The sequence below is a fragment of the Phyllopteryx taeniolatus genome, chromosome 4 (assembly GCF_024500385.1).
Source record: "Phyllopteryx taeniolatus isolate TA_2022b chromosome 4, UOR_Ptae_1.2, whole genome shotgun sequence".
In the NCBI taxonomy this organism is placed as follows: Eukaryota; Metazoa; Chordata; class Actinopteri; order Syngnathiformes; family Syngnathidae; genus Phyllopteryx; species Phyllopteryx taeniolatus.
This window is the reverse complement of record NC_084505.1, coordinates 9558723-9573981: the sequence shown is the minus strand read 5'-3', so window position 1 is coordinate 9573981 and position 15259 is coordinate 9558723. Positions and strand designations below refer to the sequence as shown.

Below are 15259 nucleotides of genomic sequence, written 5' to 3'. Positions count from 1 at the left end.
CGGATTCAGGACCAATATTAGTAAGCCAACATCGGAGAAAATCACAAATTGACTCGGAAAGTGGATTGCTCTGGATTATAGAAGACAAAGGATTCAAAAATGTGCTACAGATTGCAACATGCAATCAAAGTTTTCAACGACCATGCAAGCAAAATTTAGCAATATTATGACACCGAAAAGCAAGCAAAATTGGATGCATTGCAGAAAGCTCAATATGTTGCTCTGACTGAGGATCGTTGGACCTCCTCCATTAGTAATACAAATTACGTTGGCGTCACTGCACACATTGCTGATGTCAGATGGGACATGGCATCTAGTCTTTTGCCCTGGCTGTGCAGGAGACAATCACCAGACAATGCTGAAAACTGTGCAGAGCATTTTCTCTCGGTGGCAGTGGAATGGGGAATTCTACAAAATGTAACCACAATTGGAACAGAGTGCACAGACAATTATAGCTGCAGTAAGACACCTCCCATTTCAACACATGCCTTGTTTTGCTCACATCTTGCAAAGAGCCACCACTGTTAGCCATGCTGATAGTGGGTTTAGTGATGCATTAGGAAAATGTATAAGTGGGTCACTATAAACACAGCCCTGCTAATACAGAGGAACTACACCAGGCGCAATCAAGATTGGGCGGAAAAATGAGCCACTCACGCAGGATGTATCAAAGCTGGAAATGATCTCGTCTACTGCTGAATCAAGAGGCTGTCTTGGCGTTTTAGACACACAGAAGCACAAGCTAGTCATTAACTCCATAAGAGCTGCTAAAACTCCAAAAGGTGGAGACTGTCCTTAAGCCATACAGGTAAATAAAACTATCAATGGCATTTGTTTCTTTAAAAAGCTCTTTATTTAAGTTATTTTGTAGATTAATCATTACTTTCCTGAATTGTCTACTGCAGATTTGTGACTGAACTCCGTGGAAGTGAGACATTTCTCATGTTGTCAGTGGTTTTACTTGCTCTGTTCCACCTGTACCGCACCATGGAGGTCTCCCATGATGACTCAACCTACACTGTGAAATTCAAGACTTCCTTCACATAAGAGTTATCCTACCATATAGCTACACTTAACCATGAACGGCTCAAGATGGCCACTGTGCTTGACCCACGCTTTAATTATTTGAAAGGTCTTGCAAGGGGAGAGCAAGCAGAGGTTTGGACCAGCCTTGAGGCCCGACTACAGGAACAGTGTAAGAGTGGAAGAATACCACCACACAGGAGCCAGCAAAGAAAAAGAGCATCTTTCTCTTTAGTCTCTTGATTCAGATGAGGAAGCCCTGTATAGCAGGGCCCTGAATTTGTACAAAGCAGAATCCACCATCAGCAAAACAGGCTGCCCACTCCTGTGGTGGTCCAGTCGAGCAGGGTCTCATCGACATCTGTCTGTCCTGGTCTGCAAGTATCTGATTGCAGGTTACATAGTTACAAAAAAGAGAGCTGCCTTGAACTCTGGTACTGTGAACAGGGTAGTTTGTCTTAGCAACTGGCTGAAAGATAGGGAGCGAAGTAGTCATGGAGGTATTGTGAAGCCAATGGGTTTGCTTTTTATGCACAAAATAGTTCGCAGTTATGGCCTTAAGTACAAAATTTAGCTAAGGGTGCTTGGAGTTTTATTTCTTGTCATTTTACCAGAAAAAGAAAGATGTGCACTTCTTTTGAATTGTTTTAACCATATTAAGACAATACAGTTCTGAAAAATCTGTCCTAAAATGCCACTTTAACTTGGAAAAAATATTGTTAAATGGCCTACTGAATTTGGACCAGGGAATATTTGGTTTTATTTTCTTTGTTTTACTGCTGATTTTGTACTGTTTTGTATTGAAATACAATTAAATGCATTTTTCCAGAGTTAATAGTACTCATGTGTCTGTTATTTGATTCAGTCGTGCACTAATATCCATTTAAATTTAAACAAAAAATGCTTTTTGAACAAATATTTTTACATGATTAAAATGTGATTAAACGAGACTAATAAATTATAAAAGCTTCTAGATTATTTTTTTAATCGAATCCCACCACATGAACCATTTTACAAGATGCTCTGGCAAACTTCGGGAGAATTTGGAAACATCGGCACATAACCGGTAGAGTTTCTCCTTCGGTTTTGTGAGATTGTGGTGAAATAGAATCTTTATAACATAAGAGTTGCGCTTATTCGGAGCACACCACATACAATATGACAAATTGTTAAATACCAGATTTTTTATCTTTATGGGGTCTGTCACAGATATCATCTTTTTAAGATTTGAAAAATCATTACGTGTGTACCAGGCCTTAACCCAGCCCTGGGCAATTATTTTCAACCAGGGGCCGCATGAAAAATCTGAACTGTGATGCGACCAAAGTCACAAAGGCTATGATGACTTGAACTTTTTTCCTTCTTAATATTAATTTTCTTTAGTTTTAAACAGTAAATTATGTACTTTGATTATCTGCTACTTCTAATCAAAAGAATAAGGATATTCTCTATTTAAATTTATGAATAGCAGTTTAGATCAAAGAGGAAAACAACAATCATTACATCACTTTTCACTTTATTTCTAATTTGCCAATCTTCACAAATACTGAGGTGTTTTGCAGTATATTCAAGATGAGTGATCAACACTATACAAAAAAAGCAATGTGGTTTTAAATGTTAACAAAACCTGTTCACAATATTTGGTTAAAAAAAAATAAAAAATCAGCTGTGCGAAAAGGCAAGTGTTTGTAATGTTTTCAGAGCATTCAGTGAGGAAAAATCAAGTCTGTCGTGGGCTTGAACAAGTGCCTTAAAATCTGGCGAAATGTCTAGGTTCAGTATTTCTTCAACCCTCCTTGTTACAGTGCAATAAAGTCTCTATTGGAAAAACTATTTACTTTTTTGGGTGATTTTGTGAGATATGGCATACCGGTGGCAGTAACTTGTCTTGATAACTGCTTCCCTGGATGTTCAAAGTCTTAAAATGTCCCTGATTTGCTTGCAGCCAAAAACGTCCCTGAGTTGCTTGCAGCTTGGCTAGCAAAGGCTCTCTCTTTTGCGTGCTCTCCGTCAGTCCAATCCTTATAAACAGTGGGGGAAAAAAGTATTTAGTCAGCCACCAGATGTGCAAGTTCTCCCACTTAAAAAGATGAGAGAGGCCTGTAATTTTCATCATAAGGTATACCTTACCTTTGAGAGACAAAATGAGGGAAAAAAAATTCAGAAAATCCCATTGTCTGATTTTAAAGAATTTATGAGCAAATTATGGTGGAAAATCAGTATTTGGTCAATAACAAAAGTTCATCTCAATACTTTTATACCCTTTGTTGGCAATGACAGAGGTCAAACGTTTTTTGTAAGTCCTCACAAGGTTTTTGCACACTGTTGCTGGTATTTTGGCCCATTCCTCCATGCAGATCTCTTGAGCAGTGATGTTTTGGGGCTGTCGCTGGGCAACACAGACTTTCAACTCCTTCCAAATATTTTCGGTGGGGTTGAGATCTGCAGACTGGCTAGGCCACTCCAGGACCTTAAAATACTTCTTACGAAGCCACTCCATCGTTGCCCGGGCGGTGTGTTTGGGATCATTGTCATGCTGTAAGACCCAGCCACGTTTCATCTTCAATGCCCTTGCTGATGGAAGGAGGTTTTCACTCAAAATCTCACGATACATGGCCCCATTCATTCTTTCCTTTACACGGATCAGTCGTCCTGGTCCTTTTGCAGAAAAACAGCCCCAAATCACGATGTTTCCACCCCAATGCTTCAGAGTAGGTATCATGTTCTTTGGATGCAACTTAGCATTCTTTCTCCTCCAAACACGACGAGTTGAGTTTTTACAAAAAAAGTTCTATTTTGGTTTCATCTGACCATATGACATTCTCCCAATCCTCTTCTGGATCATGCAAATGATCTCTAGCAAACTTAAGACGGGCCTGGACATGTACTGGCTTAAGCAGGAAGACACGTCTGGCACTGCAAGATTTGAGTCCCTGGCGGCGTAGTGTGTTGCTGATGATAGCCTTTGTTACTTTGGTCCCAGGTCCCTGCAGGTCATTCACTAGGTCCCACCGTGTGGTTCTGGGATTTTTGCTCACCATTCTTGTGATCATTTTGACCCCACGGGGTGAGATCTTGCGTGGAGCCCCAGATCAAGGGAGATTATCAGTGGTCTTGTATGTCTACCATTTTCTAATAATTGCGCCTACAGTTGCTTTCTTCACACCAAGCTACTTACCTATTGCAGATTCAGTCTTCCCAGCCTGGTGCAGGTCTACAATTTGGTTTCCGGTGTCCTTTGACAGCTCTTTGGTCTTGGCCACAGCGGAGTTTGGAGTGTGACTGAGGTTGTGGACAGGTGTCTTTTATACTGATAAATTCAAACAGGTGCCATTAATACAGGCAACGAGTGGAGGACACAGGAGCCACTTAAAAAGGTTACAGGTCTGTGAGGGCCAGAAATCTTGCTTGTTTGTAGGTGACCAAATACCTCTTTTCCACAATAATTTGCTATAAATTCTTTAAAAATCAGATTTTTTTTCCTCATTTTGTCTCATAGACAAAATTACAGGCCTTTCCCATCTTTTTAAGTGGGAGAACTTGCACAATTGGTAGCTGACTAATTTTTTGCCCCACTGTATTTCCTCGTGTTTGGTGATGTAGTGGCGATTCAAATTGAAATCCTTGACACAGCTACTCTACGTGTGCCACAAACTAAGCTTGGACTTAAATAAATACTTAGCAGTCCATGTCTTGTTGAAGTCCATGTCTTGTTGAAAATGTGGCATTCTGTAGCAATTTGTATTTATTTATTTATTTATTTTTTACATCCGCTGACATTTTTTAAGGGATAGCCGGTGTGCAAGTGATAATAGCTGCATCACCTTTTGCCGTCTGCAGTGAGCACTTGCAGACACATCCGGTTGTTCAAAATAAAAGCAACACATTTGTATCACGCGCACAGAATAAATACTTGTTTGAATTTATTTTTGAGGGACGGAAGGCGGGCCTGACGGGGACACGCCCAAAGGGCTGGATGTGGGGCCGCGTGATCACATGTTTCCTCCATGTTGTTCAATAGTTTTTTTTGTCTGTTTTTTTTTTACAGGTTGATTTTGACACAGTTCGAAGTCTGGAATCACAGACCGATGGGATAGCTGGTTTTCCCAATGCATTGCTCCACCGGAAAGACCCCTCGGCTGCTCAAAGAACACTCAATTATCACCTGGCACCACCCAACCCTGCCTTCTCCGCACATCCTGCCAGTGGAAGAGCCCTCACCCAGCAGTGTCCAGTCTCAAGGCTGCCTTATCGGGTCAACCAGCCTCAACATCCAGCGATGGTCCAACACAGTCAACAGCTCAGCCCTGCCTTCCCTAGTGGAGGCCACAGTGCATCTTTCTTTAGTGGTCACATTGCCCCACAAAGGGCGATTCAGTCTCCCACTTTAGATGTACCAGAATCTGGAATTGTTGAAGAGATGGGTAGCTCCATTAGGACTCCAATGACCCACCTGGGGGGTCACCATCCAAATCTATCACAGCACAACAACAGAGTCAATAACTTTGGGGAGGATGGACAAGACACAATGCAGACAGATGGTCTTGGTGAGTGGTCTTGAATGTATTTTCCTTTAGCTGGGTTATGCAGTATGCGAAGGCAGTCATTTTAGAGTTAATGTCATTGCTTTTTAGATCTTCGGCGGCCCTTGGCTCTAGAGGTTCTTAACCAGCAACAGCAGGCTGCCAGGCTAGGCCAGTGGAATGAAGCAGCAGGCCCTTTCCTCCCGGGGGGTGTCGCCTTCTCTTTGCCTCAGCAAATCCCTCACCTAGCTCAGCCGGGAATGACTCGCTTTTCCCATCAGCTGCTCCGTGCAGCTAACTGGGGCCTTGGTGCCAACATGGAGGATGAAGCTGGTTCCCCTGCTTCCACTGGCCCACCTTTCAACAGGTTAGACCAGACATACGAGAGATTAAGTATTGTTTTAAAATAACAAATTGATTTTGCGGTGACTTTGTTTATTTATTTATTATCTATTATCTGTTTTATTTACCCCTTTTATGTCCCAATCTTCTTGCTGTTAATGGTGTCAAGATCTGGTCTAAACAATTTCACTCTTCAGATACACAGGCCTCCTGAGAGAGATTCCCCTGCAGGAGCCACCTGAAACCAGGGAAGCAAGTGAAATTCAACCCCCTCCTCAATCTCGCCTCCTCCAGTATCGCCAGTCCCGTGCCTCAGGTGACCCTTCATCTTCTTTAGCTGCCACTTCAAATCACACCGGCCCGTTTCCATCCGGGCCTTACCCCCATGAAAGCGGACGTGATCATCTTAACAACAACATTCTCAACAATGCAGCTCTGCAGCAGCAGCATCCCGTTGGTAATTCCCTTTACAATAGCGGTTGCTACCCACATCAGACACCAGCCCACCCTGCCAGCCCCCCTCCATCCCAGGTCAAATACCTTCTACATGAGGCCCAGTGGTCCCATGGTGGAGGTGCATCTATGAGCCCACCACAGCAGAACCACCTGCTAGGCAACCAGGCTCATCGCCTTCCGTACGGACTTCCCGTCATGTCTCAACCCAGCAGGCAGGAGCAAGTGCATTTGATGCAGCTTCACCATCAGCAGCATCATCATCATCAACATCAACAGCAGCAGCAGCAGCAGCAGCAAAGTCAAGGTCAAGACCAGGAGTCCTACCACTCATTGTCACCCAGAACATCTGCAACCACTGCCCTGCACAGTGTAGATGAGGTAGATGTCAAACATTTAATTGGTTTGGTGTATGCCATTTTCATCAATCATCATTGAAGATACTGTATGATGTATTGATCGTGTAGAGGTTAAGGTTGGAGCTGCCTTTCCACTTTTTGTGTAGACATTTAAAATGATTTTGCTGTTATGTATGTTTTAATGACATACGGCTTTTCAATATGCCAATTTTTATATATATATATATATATATATAAATATAATATATATATAGGCACCTCCAAAAGTATTGGAACGGCAAGGTCAATTCTTTTGTTTTTATTGAATGCTGGAGACATTTGGGTTTCAGATCAAAAGATGAATATGAGAAAAATGTACAGAATTCCTGCTTTTGTTTCATGGTATTTAACATCTAGATGTGTTAAACAATTCAGGACAGAGCACCTTTGAAACCCAAATGTCTCCAATATTAGGGTTGGGCAAACCGCGCAGAACTTCAGTCAAGTCAAATTGGGTGAGTGAAACAATAAAATAAGTATATGCCAACATTGAGGCAGCTAACAAGTTAAACAGTGGGTTGCGCATTTGGACTTAGTTTTTAGCATTTAGTCTTCAAAGCAACGTAAGAGCTGATGACAGAGAAAAAAGCTTAAGATTGAGCTAAAACTTCACCAAAGGTCAAACTAGCAACTTTACAACAAAATGACAAAGTTCACATAACGTTGTGTCACAGGATCACAAACACCAACCTTGTGCCTCATCAGTGTGTAGGTAAAGGAATCAACATTTTATAATATTTGGTTTCATGTATTACCCTTTTTTGCCGTCAGTTTACTTTTGTTTTCAAAATTCACCGGTGGTGTGTGAAGTTACTTTTTGTGCCAAAATGCTGAGTTCCAGTGCGTACCCTTCAAAATAAAAGCCTACAAGCTTAAAACAGGAAGTCAAGGTAAAACTTCCACATATATATAACATTTGACGTGATACAACATTTGCAAATAACTTTTTGGACAATGCTATTTAACTTTTAACTGAAACAATCAATATTAAGTCAATTCCACACACATTGCCTTTTAGTTCTTAGGTTTGATATTGATACTGGTTATAAAGAACCCCGAGTCAAATTTTCATTTTAGTCGATGCGGCGGGCTGCTAAGAAAATGGTGGATGTTCATAATTTGGACATGCTTAATTTAAACCATGCAAACTTTGACCCAGCTCCCTAAATGAATCATAATCGAGAAGCGTTTGGAACCGGGATTGAAATGAGGGACAGGAATCGGGACCGTAATCGCTCAAATTCAATGATGCCCAACCCCATTCAGTATACAACAAAAACAAAGGAATTGACCTTGCCGTTCCAATATTTTTTAGGGGAATGTATATCTTAAAAATGGCAGATTGAAAACCTTATGTTACTGACCCATAAATACCAGCCAAAAACAATCACGATTGGTTACACCAAATGACAGAGATCATAAAAATCAATTTAAAGAGCTCAAAAAACAGTGTTTCACACAATAAAACTTCAAACATTACACATTTTTGATATTTTTTAATTAAATATTTAACTATTACCTGGAACAGTTACCTTCCCAGTCTGGTTAACTGAACTTAGACCAGCGGGAGGTATGAGGTATGATGTTAAACAGTTATAGTTAACAGTAACAGTTAACTGGGGACCTCTAACCCCAGGTGCTTTTGAACTTTGCCCAGTCTGCACTACTCAGACCAGTGAGAGGTTGTTGGCTGAGGTTCTGCAATAACAAATATAATTGTGAATGATATTTTTGTGGCCACATGAACAAGTTCTTTTCACCTGAACTTCTCCAACAGCCTGAAGGACCTTGCCCACATCTGGCAGTCCATAATTGGTCACGATAAAAATTTTTGCCACTCTGGTCTTGAAGAAGTTTCGCCTTAGTTGGCTCAGGGTGACTCGGGATCTTCAGTGGTGCCCCCGCAAGGCCACTTTTACAGGGTTAGCCAAACCGTCACTTATTTTTCTAAGACATTTGAAAAAGAGTTTGGGAAGATGATGTAACACAGTCATTTGTTTTTGGGATGCATTAAAGGCTTTGATGTGGACTGCTGGCAGCCAGCAACTTGCCATTTTAATCAATGACCAAGTAATAAATTAGCTTTTTTAGCAAATTAAAGTAGCCATTGAACATGATTTTGGGATGGTGGTGTGTTGATGTTGGTGCACAACAGTATATGATAGCAAAGCCAAATTGAACAAAGCAGTGTTTAATTCAAACAAGATAAATAGTAATACATTAGTAATTTCAAAGAAGTCATGGCCGGACATTTGCACGGCATTATATTTTGACACGTTAACACAAAATAACTGCTGATTTTAGAAATGTTGAAATGGGTCCATATATGGGAGCGATATCACGTGTGTGTATATATATATATATATATATATATAAGTATAGTATATACTATAGTATACTAGTAAATAGTGTGTGTGTGTGTATATAGTATTTTTGTACCGTATTTCCACGACCATAAGGCGCACCGTATTAAAAGGCGCAGTCTCAGTTACGGGGTCTACTTCTGTATTTAACACATACATAAGGCGCACTGTATTATTGGGCGCAGGCATGGTAAAACATACACTAGCTTAAAACATACGGTAGCATGCATGCACGCTTAAACAATGTTTTAAAAAGGCATCGGGAGCAAAACTGAGTTCGGTTGTACTTTATTGAAGTATTTAACAATGTACTCACATTATTTGATCAATCTTCATCCACAAATCCATCAAAGTCCTCATCGTCTGTATCCGAAATGAACAGCTGGGCAAGTTCTCCATCCAACACGCCAGGTTCCCTCTCGTCATTGTCGGAGTCAGTCTCGTTGCCACGCGGCTCCTCGGAAATGATGCTGGCTTTTACGAAAGCTCGAACAACAGTGCAAGCAGACACGTTAGCCCAAGCATCCACAATCCATTCAAAAATTGTGGCGTAACTCGCCCGGCGCTGCCTCCTAGTCTTAGTAAAGCTGTTTTCGCCATCTGTCATCCATGGCTCCCACGCCGCTCACAACTTCACTTTGAACGCCCTGTTTAACACACATGTCCAGCGGTTCGTCAAGCCTCCCGGAATGATGGCAAGCTCCGAGTTATTGCACTCAGTCGAATGGTCACTGTAGAGACGCTTCTCCCGGCTGTTCTTTGCTCATTAATCCATTGCTCGAGTTGGTTTTCCAACTCGGGCCAACTCGCCTTGTTTCCGTGGAAACTCAGCTTCGTCTTCTTGACTTGGCGAAGCTTGTTTTCCTGCTTCTTCGAGTTGGTCCACCTCGCCTTGTTTCCACGTTTTGTTTTTCTTTTTTTCCGCGGAAACTCAGCTTCGTCTTGAATTGGCGAAGCTCGTTTTCCTGCTTCCTCCACTTGCGGACAATGGATTCTTTGATCTTGAATTCTCTTGCGGCTGTGGCTGCTCGATTCCCATGTTCCTCGCGTAACTGATAGCTTGCAGTTTAAACTGTCCTTCGTAAGCGTGTCTCTTCGTAGGTGCCATTTTCGGGGGTCCTTAGCCAAACTGATGCACATACCGGAACTATATACCTACTGGGGGCGTGTCTTTGGCCTCCTCTGTCACGCGCACCCTTCCCCCTTTACGTCCGCATGCTGTCCTCAGTCACGTCCGCCTTCCTCTATATAAGCAGCGTGTGGGCAGGAAATGCTCCCAGTCAGTCAAGTGGAGTGCGCATTAAAGTCACACAACATTTACAGATTTTGGAACTCGGTGCACACATAAGACGCGCCGCATTATAAGGTGCCCCGTCCATTTTGGAGAAAATGTAAGACTTTTAGGTGCGCTTTATGGTTGTGACAATACGCTATTTAAACCTTGGGTAACATAAAAAAATGAAGTTGAACAGAAAATTTAGGTGGCATGTCAATGACTCTTGTTCTTGGATTTAAAATTTTGTTCGGGAAAATTTTTTTTCTATAATTTTTTAAATTGGTCAAAGCATCTTGTTTCCAAATACTCTCCCCCTTACATATTGGAGGAAACTAAAAGAAAGAATGTAATTTGTTGTTTAGGTCTCTAAATATCAGTCTCTGATTGGGTTAAACAAAGCTATAATTGTGAGAATATTCCATTAAAGCTTTTTCTAATCTTTTCCATCTTCTATCATGTATCCAGTATGAACCCAGAGGTCCAGGTCGGCCCCTCTATCAGCGCCGTATTTCCACCAGCTACCCCGATCAACCATCTCTTGCCAATAGCCACAATGTCATGTCCCAGCAGTCCCAACCCTCTGCAGGAGACAGAAATCAGGAGCACCCCAATCCACACATGCAGCAGCAGCAGCAGCACCATCAGCAGCACCCACCCACCCCCTACGGCTACCCCTCACATGAGCTTTGGCCCAGTAATGGTGGTGGTCCAGGTCCGTTCCAGAACATTCCATGTAATGGAGGCGGGACCCTCACTCATCATCGGGAACTTCTAGGTTGGCAAAGTTAATGATTTCACAGGTGTTGTTTTCATGTATGAGTACAGTGGAACCTCAGAAGTACACAGTTGCCCACAAAGTTGAGATCATTTGACCTTGATTACATTGTGTGACCCAATTACCCAGTTCAAATTAATTCATGAATAACTTGATAGAAGACAAACAACTACAACTTCATGAAAGACAGCGTAGGGGCCTTAAATCTCACTTTGGGGTTGAACCAAAATCCTTTGGTTAAAAGTAAATGTCCTAACTTTTGGACATCAAACTGTCATAATGTGTGTGACATCAGCATATCATGAAAGCTTTCAGTGCGCTTCATTTGACCTCATTTCAACCACCAACAAAGGATTAACTGCATACGTGTTTTGATTTTTGTGACTCATTTTCTGAAAGACTGACAGTGGTAAGACCAGAGCAGCTTAAGAATATGCACGAAAACATACGGTAAAGGAAACAGACTCACATTGAAAACAGGAAAGACTGGTGGTGTCCAAGGACATTTGTTCACTTTTGTGGTTGACCAAGCAGAGTTGGTTCTGTTAAGCAATGCTTGCCGTTTTCATTTTGGTAGAATAAAACAAAGAAGTCAAGCTACCACTGTATAATGATGATGTTTTGTTTGTGTGTTTGACAGCTACTAAGGCCCTCCGTCAAATTGAGGAGGAGGTGAAGGCGGACTCCCCGGCAGCACAGCAGACACACCCCCACACGCTCAACCCCCTTCAGCACCTCGGACAGTTCCCTCCCCTCATGCCCAACAACAACAAGCAGCAGCAGCCACAGCAGGCTCCCGCAGAGCCCGTTCAGGCAGCTCCAAATCTAAACAAAGCACCCACTATGTCCTATGCCAGTGCTCTCCGCGCTCCACCCAAACCACGAGCCATCCGCCCCGAGCAGGCCAAAAAGAACAGCGACCCACTCTCGCTCCTGCAGGAGCTCAGTATAGGAAGTTCAGATGGTAGCAATGGCTACTATTCCTATTTCAAATGAGTGTCACCCAGTACCCCATATTGTGTACATGCTAAAATATAAAACTAAAAAGAAAAATCTTGTCTCAGAAAATACAAAAAAAAACACAAAAAAAAAAAATAGTGCAGAGTTAATTTACAAATTGTTTCTATCAGTAGGTTTGTTTTCTGCATTTTGTTCCACTTTAAACCTTTTATTTGTAACCGTTTCTCCTGTTTCACATATCTGTGAAGAAAACACGTATGTATAATGAATGCATTACCGGTATATATACATAGTCATTATGTATATATGAACATATATACTTATATTATCTACAATTGTATATGTACGTAATGCTAAGAAAAAAAGTATTAAAAATTTTACTGAGAATTTGGTTGGCCACTTAGCTTTCCTGCATTTTTACTTCCATATTGAAGTTGGTTTTGCTGGTTACTAAACGCACGTGTTGGCATTTCCGTCAAGTTTGTTGTTTTCACATTTTATTTTTATTTTTTATTTTTTTGGTACTACTATAGTTGTGGCAGTGGTCAAAAGCTAAGTGGTCAGCTGACACAGAATCTACATGGAGAAGTGTATAGAAATAGATCGACCGTTTCTTCTAATCTGTACATTAAAGAAAATAAATGACTGAATTGTATGCCACAGACAAGTCCTTAAATTATTATAGACCCTTGTTATTATTTTAAACATGTTGGACACTCTGGATAGCCCGCTAACCCAAATAGTCCACATTTGGCTTCCTCTTGTTGAAACATTGTCATATAGTATATGGATGGGTCTTCCTCCATTATATTAGCTCATTTTGGATCTTAAACAATCTGTGGTGTCGTCATATGGGATTATTCTCTTGAAAAGTAACGATACAAATGTTGCTTTTACATTTTACTTTTTACTCATCACCTAAAAATACTTTTTTTTTTTTCAATACCCTCTCACTGCTCCCGTTGTGGCCACTTTTAATCTATTTTATTCCTGCTAAAAATATGAGCTGTGGCATTTCTATTTGGACTCAACAAAACCAATGAATTAGGATAATTTATAAAGGTGAAATGAAATTTTGTTAGTTGAAGGACAAGAAGGTGTCTGGTGATTTAGAAAGTTGCAGTACTGTGACGGTTCGTGAATGTGAACAGAGGGGCGTTGAAGCCAGAATAGTGTGGCATTATGGGTAAGTGGAAATGGTCAGTCAAACACATTGTTCCTTTTTGTTTGGATAAACATGCTGACATTGACATGATCAAAATGTGTATTGGTTCTGGCCGAGATCTGATTGTGGCATGCGCGGTTCATATTTTTCCCTATAAGACAATCTACTAAATAATTTGAGTATGAAATCCTTAAAAAACTTAAATCAGTTTTAGTATGCTTTTCATTCGCTCCAAATTGGTTTATAAATACAATAGGTCAGTCAATAAATGATTGTTGGAATTATATATATTTTTTAATTTTGTCATATTTGGGGGGGCTTTTGCTTCCTAGTGAGACAATTTGCTAGTCAGTCCACTAAATGAGATCACTGCTAGTTTTTAACAAATAAAACTCCTTTTTATCCAATAAGACAAAAAGCTGGAAGCAGGAGCTATTTTGTGTACACTGCCCCATCTGGCTCAAACTAGCGACACCATACCATTGTGCCATGATTTTTCATACAGCAGTCAAACATCTTAAAATGTGAAAAGGGACTTCCTCGTCCACGTGGTGTCATTTAACATCGTATCATCGACGTCCAGATTATCGTCACAGTATAAAAGCGTGCGATAAACGCATACTTGTAAATATGCATTTTCTAGGTATTTACAAACCCTAAATTTGTGGAGCGCCTCAATTTTTGTAGATGATATTCAAACAGAGATATGACCTTTTTAATTATGCCATTTCACAAAGAAATTTAGTCAATCCGAAAATCCAGTTGGTAGTTGCACCTTTTCCCCCCCCCCTAAGTGTACAATAACAATTTATGTTGCTGTACTACAACTTCTGTGCCACATCGCAGTTATACTACAATCATGATTTTGGTTTTTTTCTTGCATGGTCATTTTTTGTTAGATTTTCTATCCGCTTTTATTTTTATCAATTGTGGGTGGAAAAAAACTTGTTCAACCCTTACACTGTCAAAATTTCTTGGTGTATTTGATGTGTACAATGTGTCATAAGCCAGCTATTCTGTTTTACTAACGTCATTCAAAAATGTATCGGTCATGTATGTTTGTGTGCAGGGCTCAAGCTGAGGTTGCTCCCTGGTGTGTCCGATGAAGCTCATTGGCTCAACTTGTGCAATAGTACTAATATTTCACTGCCTCTCCAGCTCCAATTGTATTATTTTTTTAGTGGCAGAAGACATTGAGCCAAAGACTATTATTAAAGGGATTTTTTTTTAATTATTATTATTTTTATTTTTTTAAATCGTTCCCCCTCTTTAAAGTACACTCCTGTTATCTTTTGCTTGGATGGAAATGCTTTGGCCTCCAGTTTAGTCTTTTTTGTTTTTGTTTTGTTTGTTTAATAAATGTGGTATTTGTTTGCCTTTTTTGATGAACCCAAAAGTCGAGCAATTTGTGAGCGACATGCGAGGGGAGCAACTTTGGCCCAGCCAGTAGAGATAGATCAGTATGTCCATCTCTTTTTGTCATCCCTTTACGCTCATCTGTTGTTCCCAGCAGTGAATCTTCACTGGCATGTCCATCCACCCCCTTGCCCCAATGGCTCATCCCATGTGGGTACAAAGTACTGAATAGATCTGTTTTACCCATCTCCATTTCAACTGATGGTGGTTATAATAAAGGATTTAGACTGTGTTTTAAAGGTTATTTACTTTGTTTCTCTATTAAAGTGTTTTTATTGAAACTTGCTTGATTTTTTATTTTTTTTTCCCCCCCTCCACAAAACAAATTTTGTCTTGATAGTATTTCGAAAATTTTAAAATGTCATCTTATCACTCCTAAAGTACAACTGCTGAGGCATAACGCTGCTGACTCGCCTAAGTTAAAACGTTTTTTATTTTTCATGAATCGGTGGTTAATTATGATGAGATGAGTGAATGTGTTGCGTGTATTAGGTCAGCAATCTTTGGGTGAGAGGCGGAGTACACCCTGAACTGGTCGCCAGCCAATCGCACTGCACATATAAAC

The 15259-nt window shown here is 40.7% G+C and overlaps 1 protein-coding gene across 2 annotated transcripts in view; it reads left to right on the top strand.

The window, feature by feature from the left end:
- Window positions 1–14979, top strand: part of helz (helicase with zinc finger) — a 121430-nt gene extending 106451 nt beyond the window's left edge. For both annotated transcript variants that reach the window (XM_061769332.1, XM_061769333.1), the window contains 5 exons: window positions 5072–5570; window positions 5658–5913; window positions 6086–6722; window positions 10844–11153; window positions 11794–14979. In XM_061769332.1, the coding sequence (XP_061625316.1) occupies window positions 5072–5570; window positions 5658–5913; window positions 6086–6722; window positions 10844–11153; window positions 11794–12149 (2058 nt within the window). In that variant the 3' untranslated portion in view covers window positions 12150–14979. The remainder of the gene's footprint in view (window positions 1–5071; window positions 5571–5657; window positions 5914–6085; window positions 6723–10843; window positions 11154–11793) is intronic.
- The last annotated feature ends 280 nt before the right edge of the window (window positions 14980–15259 follow it).